General features: G+C 42.0%; 1 protein-coding gene across 2 annotated transcripts in view; it reads left to right on the forward strand.

Moving 5' to 3' along the window:
- The first annotated feature begins 4,545 nt into the window (after window positions 1-4,545).
- Window positions 4,546-19,289, forward strand: part of RB1CC1 (RB1 inducible coiled-coil 1) — a 73,469-nt gene continuing 58,725 nt past the window's right edge. For both annotated transcript variants that reach the window (XM_068671692.1, XM_068671693.1), the window contains exons 1-3: window positions 4,546-4,759; window positions 16,686-16,801; window positions 18,682-18,809. In XM_068671692.1, the coding sequence (XP_068527793.1) occupies window positions 18,739-18,809 (71 nt within the window). In that variant the 5' untranslated portion in view covers window positions 4,546-4,759; window positions 16,686-16,801; window positions 18,682-18,738. The remainder of the gene's footprint in view (window positions 4,760-16,685; window positions 16,802-18,681; window positions 18,810-19,289) is intronic.

Raw genomic sequence — 19,289 nt, forward strand, 5'->3', positions numbered from 1 at the left:
CTAAATGTTAAATTGAAGCTAAATAATTAGCTTCCTGCACAGAGCTCAGGCAATGAACACAAAAAAATCAAGTTACTCACTTATGAATTCAGAACCTGTGTAGTCAGAATTACAGAAATATATTGGGAAGAGTCACGTGGTGTTAAAATCACTGGTTAGGAATGATCCATAAAAGGGTCAGAGGGAGTGGTGTGCTTTCAAAAATGGCATCAGCTGCTCCTGAGTCATTGACCATTCAAAAACAAATTACTGAGAGCTTATGGACCAGTCTGTGCTGTGGAAAGAAGCAAGAGATGGGACAGTATTTGGTGTTTGCTCTGGAGCGCCAGGCTCCATTAAGGGATAATCGAAGTTCTTGAAGCCTCTCTGCCTAATGTAGAGGAGAACTTGTGTTGTTGGAGGCTGGCATTTACTTTGTACACTCCAGTTCAGAGCAGAAATACACTTTGTGCTTTAAAAACCCTCACTATTTGAAAAAGTGATTAACTTATTTTGTTGCAGGAAAACTTAAACTGAAAACAAATACTTGTTCAAGATTTCTTTAAAAGATGCCACAAGGACTCAATGAGTGTGAATGGAGAGACGAGGAACTTAGGTATAAAATGTCAGCCTGGCTCAGCAGGAAAGGAAAAGCAGCTATCTCCATTATCCACCCCATTCCCCTAGCCCCCCAAAAAGACAAAATTGAAGGGAAGTTTATAAAGATATCAAGTGTAAGGGAAGCAGAAGTGCACAGGGACAGTTATGGGCAAGTAGAGCTAAAGAAAACAGGAAGATGTGGTTTTTCAAGTACATTTGGAACTCAATAAATACCAACAGTATTGGTCTATTACTGGCAAGGCAGGTTACAACTGCAGATGAAAAAGTTACAGAAAGATTGATATGCTACTTCCCTATTTGATACTGACCTAGTGCTATCAGTTCAAAGCATATGCCTGACAGAAGTGTTAGGGATACACTATGGGAATAAACACTTAGGAGCAGAACTCGAGGACTTAGCTTATTTGGTGTCATGGAGACAATTCAGAGGTGCTAAGGAATCACGTGTGAACAAACATCTCCAGAAGAGAAATATGTAAGAAATTAAATGGCTGACAGTGAAACTGCCCATCCGAGGTAACAATATGATGCTAATTAACCACTGTAATCACTGAAAGTTTAGATTAACACTGGATGTTTTTCTTAAAACACTGTTGATCAAACAGTTTTCACAGTCTTGTCTCATTTGTTTTGGGAGTACTCAGACTCAGTCATGTCTCCTAGTTTTCTTTTGGAATTTAATTACATCAATATATATATATTTCTCTGAAGTATTTTCACTCAAAAAGCATTCCTGACTTTGTGAAATTACAACCCCTATAGTTTGTAGTAAGTAGCTAACCAACCTTGCTTCAATTTTTTTCTATCTATAGCTTTGGCTTGCAACTGGAATTTGTAAGCATAAATCACGTTTTCAGTACATAGTTTAATATACACAATCTATTACAAAGTGTGTACTTAAACAGACGTTGCAGAAGGCTAAATGGGCTAAAAAGGCTAATGCTGTCTGCAACAGCTAAGGTAAAACGGACTACCTCATTTATTTATTTATTTATTTATTGTATCTACACAGTGTTTCAACTTCGTACATAGGTCTACACCCACTTATGGCAGCTGCCACGGCCCTCAAAGCACAAACAGGCTGTACAAGCCCTTCCAAGGGGCCTGGCTGTCCTGCTTGAGGCCCCTTGTGTCATGGTGTGGCCATGGGGACCTGGTCAGGCTGCTGTGAAAGGACTGTGTGGCTGGCCCCTGGGGGGCTGCTCCCCTCTGCTCTGGAGCTGCATTTACATTTCAGCCCTTGGCCTCGGCCTTTTCTTGAGCTGCACTGCAGCTGTGGCCCTGTGGATCCTGATGCGTTGTGCTGGCTCCACCCCAGGCCTGCCTTGTCACCATGGATTTGCCTCCCAGCCATTGACCTGGTGGCTGAACCAGGTTTTTGTCACCAGACCTCTTTCTGTTACAGTGGGACTGCACTATTTATTCGCAGACAGTGCCCCTGCCAACCTTGCCATCAGCCTCGGCTGCCAGTTTTCCTGCCCTCACAGAGCACCGCTTTCTTTTTGCTCCCCAGCCACAGCTGCATGAACATACAACTTAAGAGACACATTCCTTGGTACGCCAAATTTAGCTTCCAAAATTAAAAGCACACAGTGAAAAACTCCTTCAACCTCCTTGGCTGTTTTACAGAACGTGAAAACAATGTACCGGTGAATCCTGAACAATAAGTTGAAAGAATAATAACTTAAATACAGCGCTTTGGAAATGTGAAGAATTATCAGCAACCCCAAATTAAAGCCTTTTATATATATGTCCTGGAGCAAAATAGTCTTCATAAAATACAGCTTTTCAGGGCAGATGTGCTAGATATTATGCTAAACTTTTGCTTGTTTTTGTTCAGACAGGTTCGTGGAAAAGAAAAAAAAAAACAAAACACACACACTGTAATTAGTTGCTTGGCATGAAGTGGCTCTGGATCACTTTGAGAGGAAGCAACATAATGAAACGTTACAAGATCAAGCCAGACCAACCTGCTCTGCTAGCAGTGCTTTGCTTACTCCTGTTCCTGCTTCAGTCCTTCCTGAGCTGCCCCTGAAATCAAGGTGTCCTGCACGTGCTGGCAAAGACTGTACAGCCCTTCTTCAGTGCCTAGAGCCTTTATGCAATTGCTGAAAGCCTGAATGGCAGAGGTTCTTTGTTAGGAAACTACCAGGCCTGTTGGCACCGCCACTTCAGTGTCTGAGTATCTGCTGTTGCTTCTCTCATTGACCCTCAAACTGCAACAGGTAACTCCCAGCAGTATCTCCTCAAGATACTTGGCCAGACGAGTTCAATGAGGCTCTCTGGTGCTTCAGGCTTACTAAACCTCAATGTTGTTTTTTAACTTTGGCTTACCTCCCTGTTTAGAGTGTATATAGCACTTGTTAAGTTCTAGCTGGATGTCATTCCCCTCACAGTACAGAAGATCAATCCTTCATCGCATTCAATTAATTTATGAAGGAAAAGACCATTTTTGGAGATAAAGTTAACTTCTGTAGAACACTTGACTGATGTAATCAAAGTTAAATTACCCAAAGCTGCCCTGAGTTGCTCAATTGCCCTGATCATATTTCCCATAAAATTACATGTGCTCATTTCAGTAGCAATGCCTTCTCCGCTCCAGTCACGGTTGTACTCCGAAGTTGTCTTCCAGAATGTGGGTAACTAGGCCATGTATCCCAACAAGCTACAGCAGTCAGAAAGCACTGGGTGTCAGGTGCCACAAGGTGGCAACTGGGGGTAGCAAGGCCTTATTTACTTGCAGAATCCCATAGCAGTGGTGTTTTCCAGGAACAAATACCTGTCTGCACAAGCTGTGGCTGTTCAGTGTTATTTAACATGACAGGCAGGCAGCAAGCTCTTCAACCTGACAGAAGGAACTACTTCAGAGTTTACTGCGAGAACCATAAGCCTGATCTAGCTTTTGAGAAAGTGTTTTCTGGCTGATGAACTAAGAAAAAAAAATAAAATTGGGTGAAGGGCCGTGCATATAAGATTGAAACAGGCCTAAGAAACCTCAGGTGAGGGGAAGAAAACACACTATATAATGGCCCTAGTTATTTTACTAACTGCATCTGTCCTGCAGGCTGAAAATGAGCTGCCTGTGCTCTCGCTTTGCATTCCTCCTCTCATGTGCTCTCTTCCTATTCTGACCGGGGCATCGTGCTTTGAATTTCTTCTAAGTTGCGCCAGGGGAGTTTTAGGTTAGATGTTAGGAAGAACTTCTTTACTGAAAGGGTTGTTAGACACTGGAACAGGCTGCCCAGGGAGGTGGTGGAGTCACCATCCCTGGAGGTCTTTAAAAGACGTTTAGATGTAGAGCTTAGGGATATGGTTTAGTGGGGACTGTTAGTGTTAGGTCAGAGGTTGGACTCGATGATCTTGAGGTCTCTTCCAACCTAGAAACTCTGTGATTCTGTGTGATACTCCCTGACCTGCTGCCTATGGTACACGTTACAGGAGAGGTCACGGTGCTGCAGCACAGAAGACATGACCCAGCAATACACAGAAAATATAACACAAATAACATGATACGGAGAAGGTATGATGCAAGGGAGCCTTGCTCCTTGTGAGGATGTCCTCAACCCCACAGGCAGCCGAGGCCGAAGCCCCCTCACGCCGCCCTCTGTCTCGCTCTTTTGTAGGTGACCGCACCACCGGAGAAACCAAAAATAAAAGGGAAACCCGAAAGCGAGGCGTGCAAACTTTATTTTCGCTTTCTCGGCGCAGGAGCAAGAGGCCAGCCCCCGGGAAGCTCAGGGGCTGCCTCGTACCAAAATAAATAAATAAATAATCTCATGAGACAACTTGGGGAGGCGGCAGGGGGACCCGGGGCGGGCAGATGGGGCCTTTTTTAAGGTTGGTGGGGGTTGAAATGACCCCGGCGGTCGCTGCCGCGGCGCTTTGGTGAGGCGCAGCCCGGCCCCGCCCGGCCCCGCCGCTTCCGCCGCCCGGTCCCTCCCTCCCCGGGGCCGCCCCCTCCCGGCGTCCCCCGGCTGCGGAAGCGGCTGCCGACAATAACAAACAGCGGCGGCGGCTGCGCCCCGGCTCCCCCGGCCCCGCACCGCCCGCTCCCCGCCTGCCTTCAGCGCCCGGGGCGGGGGGTCCCCGCCCAGCCGCTGGGCCCGGGGGGCGCCGCCGCCTCCCTCCTGCCCGCCCGCTGCCGCCGCCGGCCCCCGGGGTGAGTGGCGCTGCGGGGGGGGGGGGGGGGGAGGACGGGGATGGGGCTCGTAGGGAGCCGCGGGGAGGCTGGTGGGGGGCTGCCCGGCTGCCCCGTCTTGCAGCAGGGGAGCTCGGCTGGGAGGCGAGGAGCCGGGGTGCGGCGCGGTGGTGGTGGTGGTAGTGGGGGGGGGGGGGGCACCCCCGGGTGGGTTGGGGCGCTCCCTGCCCGCGGCTCGGCGGAGGAGCCCTGGCAGCGAAGTTGCTCCGAGGGATGACTCAGCCGGCCTGTGCTTAGCAGGCAGGGCAGTGCCGTGCTGGTGAGGGCTGACCGGCCATCGGCTCGCCTCTTGGCTTCTTTCTGCTCCCCTGGGGCCCAGCAGTCCCCTGGTTCCCCCCCCCCCCGCTGCCGGGGCTTCTGCGGTGACCCCAAAGTTGTGTCGGAGGTGCCGCTGCTCACCTGGGTGCTGGGGGGGCAGCGCCTGGCATCGCCGTCTGTCTGACTTTATCTAGAGATTAAAGGAAAACAACTTGTGCCCGAAGCCGAGGTGCTCAGCAGTAACCTTGACGTGTTGGTTTAGCCCTCTGGTAGCCCTGGTTGTTTTCACTCTGCCCTCTGTTTCGTGCCCGGAGTGATGGAGCGGGGCGTTGTGTCGCTGAGCCACGCCGTGCCTTCGCGTTCAAAGTTTCATTTTGGGAGGTTGGGTGGCTTTCCTACCCCTGCCTAACCGTGGGGGGTGGTTGGCGTGGCAGGCTTCCTGGAAGAGCTAGGCTTCCGAAATCAATCGGTTGATTGTGCGGTATGAGATACCCCAAGTGTGTTGGGGAAACCCCAAAGGTAGAAGGAGATGCATCTTAGAGTTTGTGTAGCTGGGTGGTGTTACGAGGAGCACTAGGTACTAGAAACACCTGATCACAATTAAGCAAGCTTGTGCACTCCCGTGATACATCCGAGCTGTGAACCTAAAATAAATTAATATCTAGTACTTTGGGATGCTTTTAGAAGGTGAAGCACATCAAGAAGGGGTTTTACTGTTGATTAATGCTTTCTCATAAACTTTAGTGCCAAAGAGCAAATACTAACAAGAAAGAAATTGGTTGTGTCGATCATAGAATTTAATATTAAAAGCAAGCATGCAAAGGATACGTTTGTACTTACTGTAAATGCCATCTAAAGCTCCAAATGGTTTTATTTTATTGGGAATAGTGAGGAGAATTTACCCGAGGGCATGGAGAAAGGGACTTCAGGAGTGCCAGTTATAGAGCCAGAAATAGAAGCAGGAACCTTTGGGATAATGGATTAGTGTAAGATAGACATAACTGCACTTTGGAGGTATGTTATCATTGTACACTTTGTATAAATAGCTGTGTGCCTTCTAGGTTAAAAACAAACAAACAAAAAAAAGACACACACAAAAACAACCAACCCCACTATATGTTGTGCTGTAATCTGTTGATTTGGCCTTTTGCTCGGCGCAGATTTGGGTTAGTAGTGCCTGAGATCTTCCTCAAGGGGCTGGCTCTCTCCCCATGTCATGTTACCATATTTATAATTAGAAGTGCACGGAGCAGATTTGCGCCTACTGGAGGAGAGGGCAGTGGTTATTTTGAGGTCTTTTGTGGTGTCTGTTTAAAGCATGGTTTGTCCCTGCATGTACTCCAAACATCGCTGAGGTTATGCATAGTTTTGCAAAACTTGAAGCGAAAAGCATAGTTTCTAAGCTATTTGCAAGTTTCTTAGAATTTCAGTTATTCTGGTTAAACTGGAGGTAGGTTGATGTGAGAGGATAGGAATGGTGCGTGTCCTTCTGCTCCTTTTGATATGAATGACAGAGCGGGATCGTTGGAGAGGTCTCCTTACGTTATCCCGTGGGGTTGGGTGTTATCAGTGTGGTCTTAAGCATTTGTTTTTAAAGTAATAATTTTAGTCGACAACTGGCTCTGCTCTGTGAGGATCTCGAGGTTTGTATTGCAAAGTTTGGGTTTGCTCATGTACTACGGTAAAATGAACCAGGTGGTTCATTTTGGGTGAGGTGGGTGCTCTGAAAACTATAGCTTGCATACCCGGCTGTCTCATGGGCTGCTCCAGAGTCATCTGGACAGTGTCCAGGCTGCCGTGCCTCTACTTCTGCATGTGCATGCCCAAGAACAGTTATGCTCCTGATGTTGGTCTGCAGCTCTATGGTATTACACGAGGAGTTTCCAAAAAGGGGGGAGAAAAAAAATCTAATACCCTACCAACTTTGCACCAGAGCATTAGTGGTTAGCGGGGTCCTTAGAAGTAGTAATCTGTGAAGAAGCAAAGCTTGATTACAAGATGCAAGCTTACATAATGTTGCATGATACTGCAAGGCCTGGTTGAATGTACTAATACCAAGCAGGCAAAAAAAAAAAAAATCACCAAAACAACATGTAAATTACTAAGCTAGTTGCTAGAGGTCATGCGTGTGTTTTGTAGCCAAATTTTTAAAGTAATGATTTCCGTGTACAAGTTTTTATGAATTCTGTGTCATAAAAGCTTGCGGTGCAATTGATGGTGATAGAGAAATCACTAACAGTAACTTGTTCTGGGAACTAGTGAGGGATTCTGTGGTTATTGCGAAAGTCACTTGTCTATGGGCTAACTCATATCGCAGATTTGCTTTTAGTTCAGTTTTTAGCTCAGTGGGAAGACACCAGCTCTGTATCAGCTGTTTCCCTTTGTAAGCAGGGTTGGCAGTGGATGTATTTTGATGTTTCCTGAAGATAATGGGATTTCAACGTATCTGGATTGTTACTATCTAAATTAAATTGTTGGCAGTTGTTGACAGAAATATCAAAACAAATTTATTGATATAAAAACTTTCGCTCAGAGATTCAGGTGGGGCTGGTTGCTCTTGGCTGATTAGGAGAAGCCCCTGGGGTATCAGGAAAACTCTTGCTTGTCTTCTGGCCGTCTCCAGGTGTGTATTTTCCTTTTTGTTGTTGGGGATTGCAGTTGGGGTTTGTGTTGCTCCAGCAGGGTTCTGAGCTCAAGCAATGACAGTTGCTAGTGGAGCTTTTTTTATGTGCATCGAGGATGCTGACAGTTTCTTCTGGGAAGAGATTTTGCAGCTGGGCCTGCTGCCTTTATCATATCAAGGTAAAATGATTACAGAATGCTGTATGTAAGTCTCTAGTAGCTGGTGTACCTAGAAAATCAGCTGTTGTAAAAAGTGGTAGCCTGCTCTCTGTGACTTGAAGTGTTACATGAATTTTTCTCCAATATGTATTGATTACCTGTTGATTGAAAATAAAATGTAAAGCTGCCTTGTTGGCTAGGTGGGGTCCAGATATCTTGCTGTGTTATGCCACTCTGACTTCAGAACTTTTCTTGCTATGAATAGCTTTTCTTACCTGCTGAGGATTATTTTTGAAACACTTTCTGCTTTTTTTTTTTTTTTTTTCCTGGAGACTGGGAAAGCTTTGGCAGTGTGTGTGGGAGTAGTGTGTTCATTATTTGAATTGCCCGTTTTTTATTTGGACAGATGAGTTGGAACTAGTGTCTATATGATAGAAACACAGTACAGCAATCTTCATTACTACTCTTAAAGATGTGTTTGAAAGGCCAGCATGGTGTTTTCAGTTTGAACAGATTGAAAGCAATGTGTATTTTTGAGGTAGAAAGTGGCGCTGGAGAAGTAATTAAAGGGCAAGTTTGGCTTCCATCACGAATTCACAGATCAGGCCTCTCTTAGCAAAGCTGCAATATGAAATCTGTTCAGGATGGCACTTTGCTGAGACCTGATTTCCATGAACATTTGAGATAGCTGCTTCTAAATTCCCAAATTTTGTGTTCACATTCTGTTTCGTAACTGATCTTATCTTGTAACTTATTCAACCATATAAAAAGTGGAGATATGTTTGTGCTCCATTCTGTAAAATATGCTCTTTTGTCTATTGCATATGTTGCAGAAATGGCTGCAGCAATTTTTCTTCTTTTTCCTTTTTGGATGGCAGTGTTTCCCTGATATTGCAGGGATTATAAATGTCAGTGTTTTATCTCAAATTTTATTTTGGGTTCGTTGCTGCCTACTAGCTGTGATGGTATGTCAAAAGTATGGGTATTTGTTTCTTACTTAGTGTAGTTGTGCTTAGGTTAGGCAGTTTACACTGATAAAATGGTGCTTGTATTGTTACAGTTTTCCTTCCATTTTCCAGTGTGTGTATTTCTATTAAATTCAGATGAAATGAAGGTGGTTATGTAAGAATATATTGTGTAACTGGACTAGCAGCTCTTTTATAGTATATTATGCTTATGTCATTGTTATATTGCAAGTATGTTACTAGTAAACTTGAGATGATTTGTCTATTGTAATTAAAAATATTCTGTCCAGATACTTGTGTTATGTACTAATTGGAAGAGACTTGATGTAAACCCAATGAACGCTTCTTTACACAAAAAAAAACTAAAATATCACTTACAAAACTTCTCAGATCTCAGTCTGAGCAGAAAGAGGGGGTGGAGTGTGTAAATTTTCCTTTACTTATGTGGAAGACTCAGAGATAAAATACACTTTTTTTTTCAATTCATAGGTATATGATACAACAAAACAATTTCACATTAATGGTCTGTCAACAACACGACCAGAGTTTAATAAGGTGGGGGTGTGGTTGTCATACATAAAGGGTTGTGGGTTGGTTTTGTTGTCTGTGTTTTTTTTTGTCAGAGGTTGTCTATTTCATGTTGGTGATATTCCACAGAAGGAATTATTGATGCACTTTTTTAGTTGTTTTAAACTGCCAAAGATTAGGCCAAGAAAGGTAAAGAGGCTAGTTGAAGTTAAATTTAACTTCAAGACGCTGTTTAATAATATTCTTCATACCCATCCTGTACTTCTCATTTTTTGATACATTAATGTTATCTTTCAGATTGATTCCAATGGAGACCTGAAGTAGATTTGTAATTATGTAATATGCAAATAGAGCAGTAAGCTGGTTTGCCAAAAATCTAGATGTGATTTTTTTTTGAAATGTGTTCATAGGGAGGATATGAACTCTGCATGTTCATAACTATCCATATGAAGAATAAAAAGTTTGAAAACATTTTGGAAGTTGCTGATCATTTGAAGAGTTTACCAAGACTATGGGAGTATTCCTTCTAACTTGCTACAGCAAAGTAATCCTGTTTTCTGCATCTATGGAAAGTTGCACAACTGAAAGCTGATGCAGGGAGAGGAGGAGCAGAAGGACAACTGGCTGAGGAGAAGGGACGCTGCTGCTCGTGCTCTAATCAGTGTTTTGTGATTATGGTCTTGGTTAGCCAGAGGGAGAGTGGTAATGAAGGAGAGGCATTGGTGCTGACTTGTCTGATTTTGATGTAAGAAGTAAAGGAATTTTTTGTTGGCTGTTTCTTACAGAATTGTTTGCAAACACTGCATAATTTTCACGCTAATTATTTTTAAAATAGCTTGTTACGGGGAAACCTCCCCACCAGTATGGAGTCAGTGAGTAACTTGAATAAAACCACCTGAAGCTCTACATACCCAAAAGCACCATTCTTTGCAAAGTATTAATCTCCATAATTGGAGGGAGATGTGTAGTCTGGCAAAATTACACTTAAAAAAAAAAAAAAAGCTGACTAAACCTGCAGTTAACTTTGCTAAAGACAAAGTTGCAGGCAGCTGTGCGAAGACTGTTTTCATCAATTAAAAAAAAAAAAAAAAGAAAGAAAAAGCACTTTTACAAGCTGTGGGCTGTTTCCTAGCAATAAGAATGTCAGAAAACCTTGGTTTGTTTTCCAACTTCTACTTGTTAACCAAGGCACAGAAATTTCACTTTCTGACAGATAAGAGATGTGGCGTTTTGCAAAAGCCAGTAAACTTTTTTTTTAAACTGTTGGAGGAGAAAAACTTTTGCCTGATTCCTTATGTGGATCGTGTTTTGGCACAGATACAGTGAAAAGAGTAATGTAAATAGATGCTAACCCCTCACAACTGAAGTTTTATAATTATATGCATACAGAATCATGACATAATGTCTAATAATGTACATTTTGCCTCATAAAAGTGCTTGAAACTATTCTTTTCCTACAGTTCCTGGTGTAAGTTCTGTCTGAACTTGAAAGAAGCTGCATTATTTGGGCCAACTCAGTTTTAAAGCTACTCTTTGAGGTGTGGTGTGTTCTTACCTGCCCGGCTGTAGTTGCTTCAGGTCTTGTGCTCTTCCACCCTCGGTGGCGCTGGGGACCTGTGAGGGTCTCTCTCTGCCTGCCTTGCTAGGAGAGCAGAAATAAAAGTGGGAATGGCTCTTACGCTCTGAGTTACCGAGTTCTGAAACTCCTCTTCAGTGAATTGGGAAGTAGGGACTCGGGCACGTTTCCTGCTTCCTGTGCAGGACTGCGGCTCCTTTCCTGCGCTCAGAGAGGAAGGGACTTGCTTTGCTGACCAGCCTGTGGCTGTGAGGGCTGCTGACAGGGCAGGGACTGTTGGAGGCGCTTTAATTAACTAACCGCTTCTGTGCCTGACGCACATCTCAGCACAGTATAAATAGAGCTCCAGATGGCACCTTGCAGATGTCAGGGATTGACAGCCTTTCCTGAAGACTACTATGCTCTGGCTTCAACATGAGTTTTTTAGGACTTGTTGTAAAGTGGCCGTGGGAGACAGGATCTCCACCTGGAGTAACGTGCTTCTTGGACATCAGGTGTGGCCTTGTTTAAAACTTTTTGAAGGGGTGGGCAATGAGGTTTCTCTCCGCGTCTGGGTCAGGAGAGGCCCTGCTGTCCATTCATCAGGCAGCAGAGCCAGCTGTATGCTGGGTGGCATCGAAAGCAGCATAGCCAGCAGGTGGAGGTTGAGATCGTGCCCCTCAGCTCTGCTCTTGTGAGGCCCCACCTGGGGTGCTGCATCCAGGTCTGGGGCCTCCAGCATAAGAAGGATGTAAGGCTGGTAGAGCAGGTCCAGAGGAGGGCCATGAGGATGATCAGAGGGCTGGAGCACCTCTCCTATAAAGGCAGGCTGAGAGAGCTGTGGGTCTTCAGTCTAGAGAAGAGAAGGGTCTGGAGAGACCTTACAGTGGCCTTCCAGTACCTATAGGGGGCTTACAGGAAAGCTTTGGAGGGACTCCTTGTCAGGGAGTGTGCTGACAGGACAAGGGGTAATGGATTTAAATTAAACAAGGGTAGGTTTAGACTAGACATGAGGAAGAAATCCTTCACTCAGAGGGTGGTGAGGCCCTGGCACAGGCTGCCCAGAGAAGCTGTGGGTGCCCCATCCCTGGGGGTGTTCAAGGCCAGGTTGGATTGGGACTCTGAGCAACCTGGTCTAGTGGGAATTGCCCTTGCCCATGGCAGGGAGGTTGGCACTAGGGGATTTTTAAGGTCCCTTCCAACCCAAACCATTCTATGATTTATTGAAGAAGTTTGGAATTTGTTTTTTGAAGTGCCTCTTAAAGCATGTTTCCTTTCAGTTGCCCAGATAAGGGTATGCATTTGCATTGTGTTTCAGAAATGAAGCGGTTTGTGTTGCTAAAAATATTAGGGAAGAATGTTGTGAGGTCATCCTGTCTGTTTTTCTGGGTGGTTGCAGTGGTCTTTGCAAAATTAAGAGATTTTTGGTTGCATTGGTGGCAATAATGAGGAAAGCTCCTTGACGTCTGCTTTTAGAGATGATCTTACAGTATGAAGAAAGATGTTTTTCTCCTTAAATTCAGCTTTAGTCTCTATGTCCACTCTCCTTTGATATTAGGAAATGTGATGTTAAATCCTTTGCTTCTGAAGTGAGGTGTGGAAGATCAAGAGATTTTTTTTTTTTTGAGAAGGGCACCAGAAAAAAGGAAAGCAAATAGAGGTAGAACACAGATTTGTAGAAGAAAGCAAATTGAATCGGAAGGAACATTCTGTGCTAGTCTACTACTTTGTCTATTATAGACTTGCCTAAGTTGAAGAGAAACAGGAAATCCTGCTCAGAGGAGAGCAAGGTGAAATCACAGGAATTGCAGCAGCTCAAAGGCAAAATTTAAATTTTTGCTGCATGGACATGAAGGGCAGCTTAACAAAATGATAATGTGCTCCAGAGTTGGTTCTCCATCCCCAGAGGTAACAAAGGCATATTCTTCTAGAGGAGAGAAGTACTTCAAATAAGATGCTCAGTGAATGAGGAATACATCATGAGTCTTTTTAGCACGTGACAGTCTTGTCAGACTCTGCCTCGGATGAATTGTCCTTTTGGCAGGTAGGAATTCAACAGTGATCCCCAGTGAGAATCCAGACCCTTGTAATCACAGGTAACATTTGTGACTCATATTGGAGGCAATATCTATTACCTGTAACAGCCTCAGTAAGCGAAGGAGCTATCCTTTATTAGCTTATACAGATGATGTTCATAAAGAGCTGTTACAATGTCTAATAATTAGCAATGTGGAAAATTTCAGGCTTTTGAGTGAATAACAAGGGTATTGCCCTGCTTAAGCTAGTTCTGTCTGATTTTAGAGCCATGCTCCTTTCTACCTGGAGATAAGTATGGGGGCAAGGAGTTCGGTCTCCTTGGTCCTCTCTGACCTTGGTGGTGAAGTAGTGTTGAGTACAGCACTTACTGTGCAGATATGAAGTAACACTTCCCCACTAAAAGAACGGTACCCTATACTGCTGACGCGTTGCTGTTCCCTCTTGAACCCGTGGGCTTTAAGGGAAGCCATGATTTTGGCATACTTTAGTTTCAGTTCTAGATGCTTAAATAAAAAATTATTAATAACTTGGATTACAGGTGAAACTTGAACAACCCAGTTTATAAAGGAGACATGGAAAATGAGATGCCAACAAACAAATAAACAAAAACCACACACAAAGAAAAAAACATACACAAACTGAAATATGAAAATACATTTTATCGGGTATCCTCTATAATAAAGTGAAATTGATGATGCCCCTTTAAACGCAAAGAGCAAAAGTAAACATTGGTTGCTGACTTTGTCATACCCTGCATGCTGTATTTTAGTGTTTGGGTTAGTGAAGTTGGAAAGAATTGTACTGTAAAGCAGCGGAGCAGTCGGTGGGAAGGTGGAGCAGAGATTCTGCACTTAATGGGAGATGTGGATGGTTAATGTAGCCATAAGATTATATGTGGAGTGCTGTGAGACCCATGATGTCTGTGCTGTAGTTACAAAAAGGAAAGGTCTGTAAACAGTCATTTCCTTTTACAGATGTAGAAATAATAAGCATATTCTGAACTAAATAAACAACATTTTAAATTTTTTAAACAACATACATTGAAAGTATTGATCAACACAGACTTCAAAAGTTCTCAGTTGTGTTTCGGAGTTTATATTGGATAGGACAAGCTTGCAATATTTTTGTGAAGTGAAGCAGATGTAATTGTATTGCAATGTAAACACAACATAGAGCAGTGAAATAAATGTTACATTGTCAGCATAACATATTCCCGGCTGGTTTTGGTGTTAGTTAATGTTACAAAATACACATCTGAGTTACTTTGTGAAGGTTTTTCTACTTTGTGCTATTTTCACTTCACTTTTTGTCATCTTAATCTTTTTCTTATATTAATTTCTACCATTTTCTGTCTGCTCTGGCAGTTACTGCTCTGACAGCAATTCCTCTTTTCAGGCTTCTGGCTTTTTAAAATGATGTTGTTAATAATTCCAGGGTGCTGATCGTACAAGCTTCCACCCCATGACTCTAAAGATCTTATTTCTATGATAGCATTGACCTAATGGTGCAGGCAGGTCATGCAGTTCAGACAACAAATCTGGGTGGACGAGTCATTTCGTTACAGCTTCTAATTACATAGTTAAAGGCTTTGTCTTCAGTAGTTGTCAAACTCTGTAATTTTTCAACCTCTACCAAAATGGCTGAAAATAATTTAGCAGTGTAACGCTAAAAAGCCTAACTAACACTTGTAACACTATGTAGAAGTGTAACACTGAAGATTGTGAAATTCTCTTAACAGCCTATTGAAGTAATGCCAGCAGAAGAGTAATAAAATGTATTTGTTTATGGGTATATTCTGTTGACAATTGATGGTTCCTGTTTTTTCACTCCAAGCTTGCGTTAAAAACCTGTGTTACTGCTGAATCATATTCTTGGAATCATGTTCTCAAATTCTAGGAACAAACCTAAAAGCTAACTTGTCGTATGGAGCTGACTTTACTTGTGTTAGCCTACTTTTACCCTTTTTGAAGAAAAAAGATTTAGGCACCTGTGACTGAATTTCATCACCCTTTAACTAATCTTGGACATTGTTGGGCAAACTCAGGCAGGCATTATCCAGAGATGCAAGAATAGTGAGAGCTCTCCATGTTAAGTTTCTTCAAGTGTTGTGAAAAGAGGCAGCTGGGGAGACTCTTGGTGTCTTGTCTTCAGCTGATGCCCTCCTGCTGAAGGGAGGGCTGCAACCTGCCTTTGTCGAAATATTGCAGGGAAACTCAGCATTCGAAGCATATATTTTCTAAAACCTTACTTCACGTGACTCCTCTATTCGTGGAAGTACTCACTGAATTTTCTGGCAACCTTGGGAGTGGGTAAACTTTTTTTTTTTTCCTTTAAATAGTAACCTAACAGTGTGAACATACAAATTTGTCCTGCTTGTCTGAACATACTTCTGTTCCCTCAGGGTTGTTTGTTAGCTTGTCTGTTGAAGTGTTGGGTGGAAGAAACAATACTTGGTTTCTGTCTTCTGAATGGTCACAAAGGAATTAGAAGGATAAAGATTGTGGTACTGGGGTCCTTCTTTGTGGTAGAAGTAGTTTCTTATGATTTGTGGTAACACCCATTACTTCAGTCTAAAACAAGTATTCCTAAATTTATTTTGCGTGAGTACAACAGCTAATAGCCAAAGGAGGATGCCTCAGTTAGTACTTTTCCCAGTGGTGATACTTTAGCACATTGCTTTTTTCATCTTCTTGCACCTTTACTTCTGACTCGGTGATGTATGTGCCTTTGAATGGGAGGAAAGAGGGAGTGTGCAGGAATGGAGGAAGATAAAAGCTTCAATAATGAACTGCCTGACAAACTGCCATCTGTTCCATGCACGTAAAATGCAGTTGTGTAATCTTCCCCTCGATCACAATGTTTACAAATTTAGGATGGAGAGAGTTTGTTTCCAATTTACTGTTAGAGGCATGAGTTGCGTAAAACAAGTTACATGTTCTAATGGTTTTGGGGCTTCAGCAATCCTATTTTTAGTAGTGGATTATCACCCTTTATAGTGCCTGATCATCTTCTCAGAGAGCTTGCTAGGGTATTAACATGGCAGAAATAATGTTTGTTTCAGTTTGATTGTGCACTTTCCTGACTGCTGTTGCACCAGTTGAACTGAACGGGTTCCTGAGCCCAGTTGCTTGTCACCGCCTCCTTGCCAAGGGCTCCTTCTCCTTCAGCGTGCTACCTAACTAATAGCAGTTAAAATGAACTGAACTGGCTTTAAAAGACCACTTTTGCTGATCTGGCTCACTTTCATTGTTGTATTATTAACAGTGTTTCAGAGAGAGGAAGCCCCTGGCAGAGATGCCAGTGATGAGCAACTGGATCTGGTAACATCTTCAGTTTAGGGAAATGCCTTTTTACTCTGGGTTTTCTTAGATCAATTGCACGACATTCTGACTTATGTTGCTCTTAGCATCGTATCAGCATTTTGCACCAGTTCTAAAAAACAAACAAACAAACATGCTTTTAGTTAATGGAAATGCAAGCAATTCTTTTTAGTGAACTAGCTCTACCTCCTTGTAAATACTGAAAAATGTTACGATGATTTTAAATGGAACTTATGGGGAAAGTACTGAGGTGTGTAATAGATTTGTGTAGACTTACAACTTGATGTCAATGTTTTTTTTTTAAAAAAAAAAAAAACACAACACTACATAATTCTTTCTAGTATTGGCATATACATTGGCTTCAGTGTTAAACACTGCGATAACCATAAAATCCTGATGTTTTCATGGTACTAGTAATTACGTTCTTTATCTTTTCTTTACAGATCTTCTCTGGTTTTGAACAGTCATGCTACTCTGTTGCCAAAATCAAGTAAAGCGAGCAGGCATCTATTCTCCCTGTGTATTTGAAGAAGGTGATAGCTTTGTATAGTGCCTGAAGGTAATTCTTTCTTTGCTTGAAGTTGAAAAGTTTGAGACTGTTGCATGCGTCGTGGATGCTGTCATAAATATTTTTGATCTTGATGCTATTTTTTCTTTAGAAGGTTTAAATGGTTAGCCATAGTGTTAAAGATGGGGTGTATCAATTAAAATTTCACTTTCTGTACATGAATAAACCAGGTTTCAAGACAGATTGTCTATTAAATACCACTCAGGCTTGCAAAGTAATGTTTCTGTGAAAACTAGATACTAGACAATTATTTTACTTTGTTTAGGTGAGAAAGACAAGAACAGCAGCTTTTATGTGCTCTGTGGTACTTGTTTTAAACATTGTATTTAACATGTCTATTTTTTATTTTATATGGACCATGGTCACAAATAATACCATTTACCAGATGAACTCTCTCTGTGCTTGTGAGACTGATTAATTCTATAGCTTAGGCCAGAGAATTTAATAATGAATTACTGCTAGTATGTTCTTGAGATTCAAGAGTTTTTATGTCTAGCATGTTTCTTTATAAAGTGTATTCTTTACTGAGGCTTTTTTTATTTGACAGTTCTCTTTCTAAGCCTTGTTGTTAAAATGCACCTCTTGACTAGTTTATGTTCATGCTTGGAAAGTGTGCAGAAAATCATTCTTGAAAAACTGTTATGACTTTCTGGAATTGTTCTGGTAGAACTGCCTTCTGACCCCTCACACGCTTTAACAGTTTTGTTATTTTTCTTTGTGGTCTGTCAGGTTTTTTGCCTGTGTAGACAAAGATAAATGCAATTTCAAACTCATTTTAAAACAATGCAAGTAGCTGTGCAGATCTTGTGCGTTTTCCTCTTACTTCAGGGAAAGAAGGATGACTTACTCTTCCTGTGAAGTAATTTAATCAAAAAAGTCATTGTAATAATGATGTAGGGGTATTGCTGAGGCTAAACCATCCCCAGTTTAACTTTTCATTGCTCTTTCCACATCAAAATAATAAAAAAATAAATGCAGTGCATTACTGGCTGCAGTGACAGTGTGCTTTTGCAGCCACTCTGTTAGTGTAGTGAAAAAGGCCTGGAAGTATGGAGTATTTCAGGGGTAGAATATCAGATTAGATCTCAGAATGTCTTGCAAAGCAATTAAATGTTTTTCTTCTATTACGTACTCTGGAAAAACATGTGCGTGCTTATAGTCATTAATCCAGAAACTTGTAGGGTACATGACTGAAAATGTCCAATGTTTCTTTGATCACTCCATAGTGGCTAGTAGTGACTAAGAAGGTAGCTACAGATTTAGCTACTGAAAACAAATGAAAATCTGTAGGTTTTTTTTTTATGTCTGTAATTACCTAATAGTTTTTAAAAACTAGTTTCAGCAATTTTTTTGTTTGATACCGTTTCTATATATCTGAGAGGAAAAAATTATGCATGGGGATAGGTAAGCTTTGTAGGGAGTTGTAGGTTGGGGAATGAATGCTTACAACGTAGACCGTGCTGCTATTTGTAAAATGTAGAAAAGATAACTGGAAATGACTGTATCTGGGGATTTAAAAATGTATTTCGTATCTGAGAAAAGTCAGGTAATCATCTGAGATGATGGCTTCTGCAACTGAAAGTTGTCTTCACCTCTCCTTCCTGTCTTTCCCCAGCGTATACTATGGAAATAGTATGTGTTCTATATGGGCTAGAAATGTGTTCTAGCCCATTCGCATATGAGAAGGCCTCCTGTGCCCATGTTTCTCGTAAGAGAAGCATCTGTATGTTTAGTATCAGCTAAAGAACTGCGGAATATGAAAGCTGATGTATTAACCCACTGTATGTCTGAAAGTATTTCTTTCAAAAGCATGTACGTGCTTTTTCATAACTCATATGTGAAACTAACACTTCAATCTTTTTTCTTTTCAGTTTCTAGATGATTTTAACAGTGGAAGTTATAAACTTCGGAGACCTAAATAAATCATCATGAAGCTATATGTATTTCTAGTCAACACTGGAACTACCCTAACCTTTGACACAGAACTTGCTGTACAAAAGTAAGGAAGTAAATTAATCCTGTTTTATTTCCTTAATAAATAAGTGGTATATGCTATGTTTTTTAATGAGTTCTTGAATGTTGATATTCAACTGTTTGTTGAGTATGTCCACATAGTTTCCCCCTAGGTTTTCATGTATTTCAGTGAATTGGGGATGTTTTTTATTAGCATTTTCAATGCCTTGCAGGTGGTTGTGCTTCTCTGAGATCCCATGAAAGAGCAGGGAGGTTACTTTCTGCAGCAGTGACATAGGATGTAGGTGTTATTTACTTGATCTTAGCGCAGTCTGGTGTTATACTTGGGATGGCGTTTTGGAAAAAACGTCAGATTTACTTCTGGTGTTCTGTGACCTTTTATTGAACAGCATTTTTGATTTTTGCTTATTGACATCATAAAATAAGTTCTGCAGATTGCTTTTTCTACTTGCAGTATTTACACATCCTTAGGAAAATGTGTTCTAGATGCTGAAGAACTGGCATA

Source organism: Anas acuta, chromosome 2 (genome assembly GCF_963932015.1).
Source record: "Anas acuta chromosome 2, bAnaAcu1.1, whole genome shotgun sequence".
NCBI classification, from domain to species: Eukaryota; Metazoa; Chordata; class Aves; order Anseriformes; family Anatidae; genus Anas; species Anas acuta.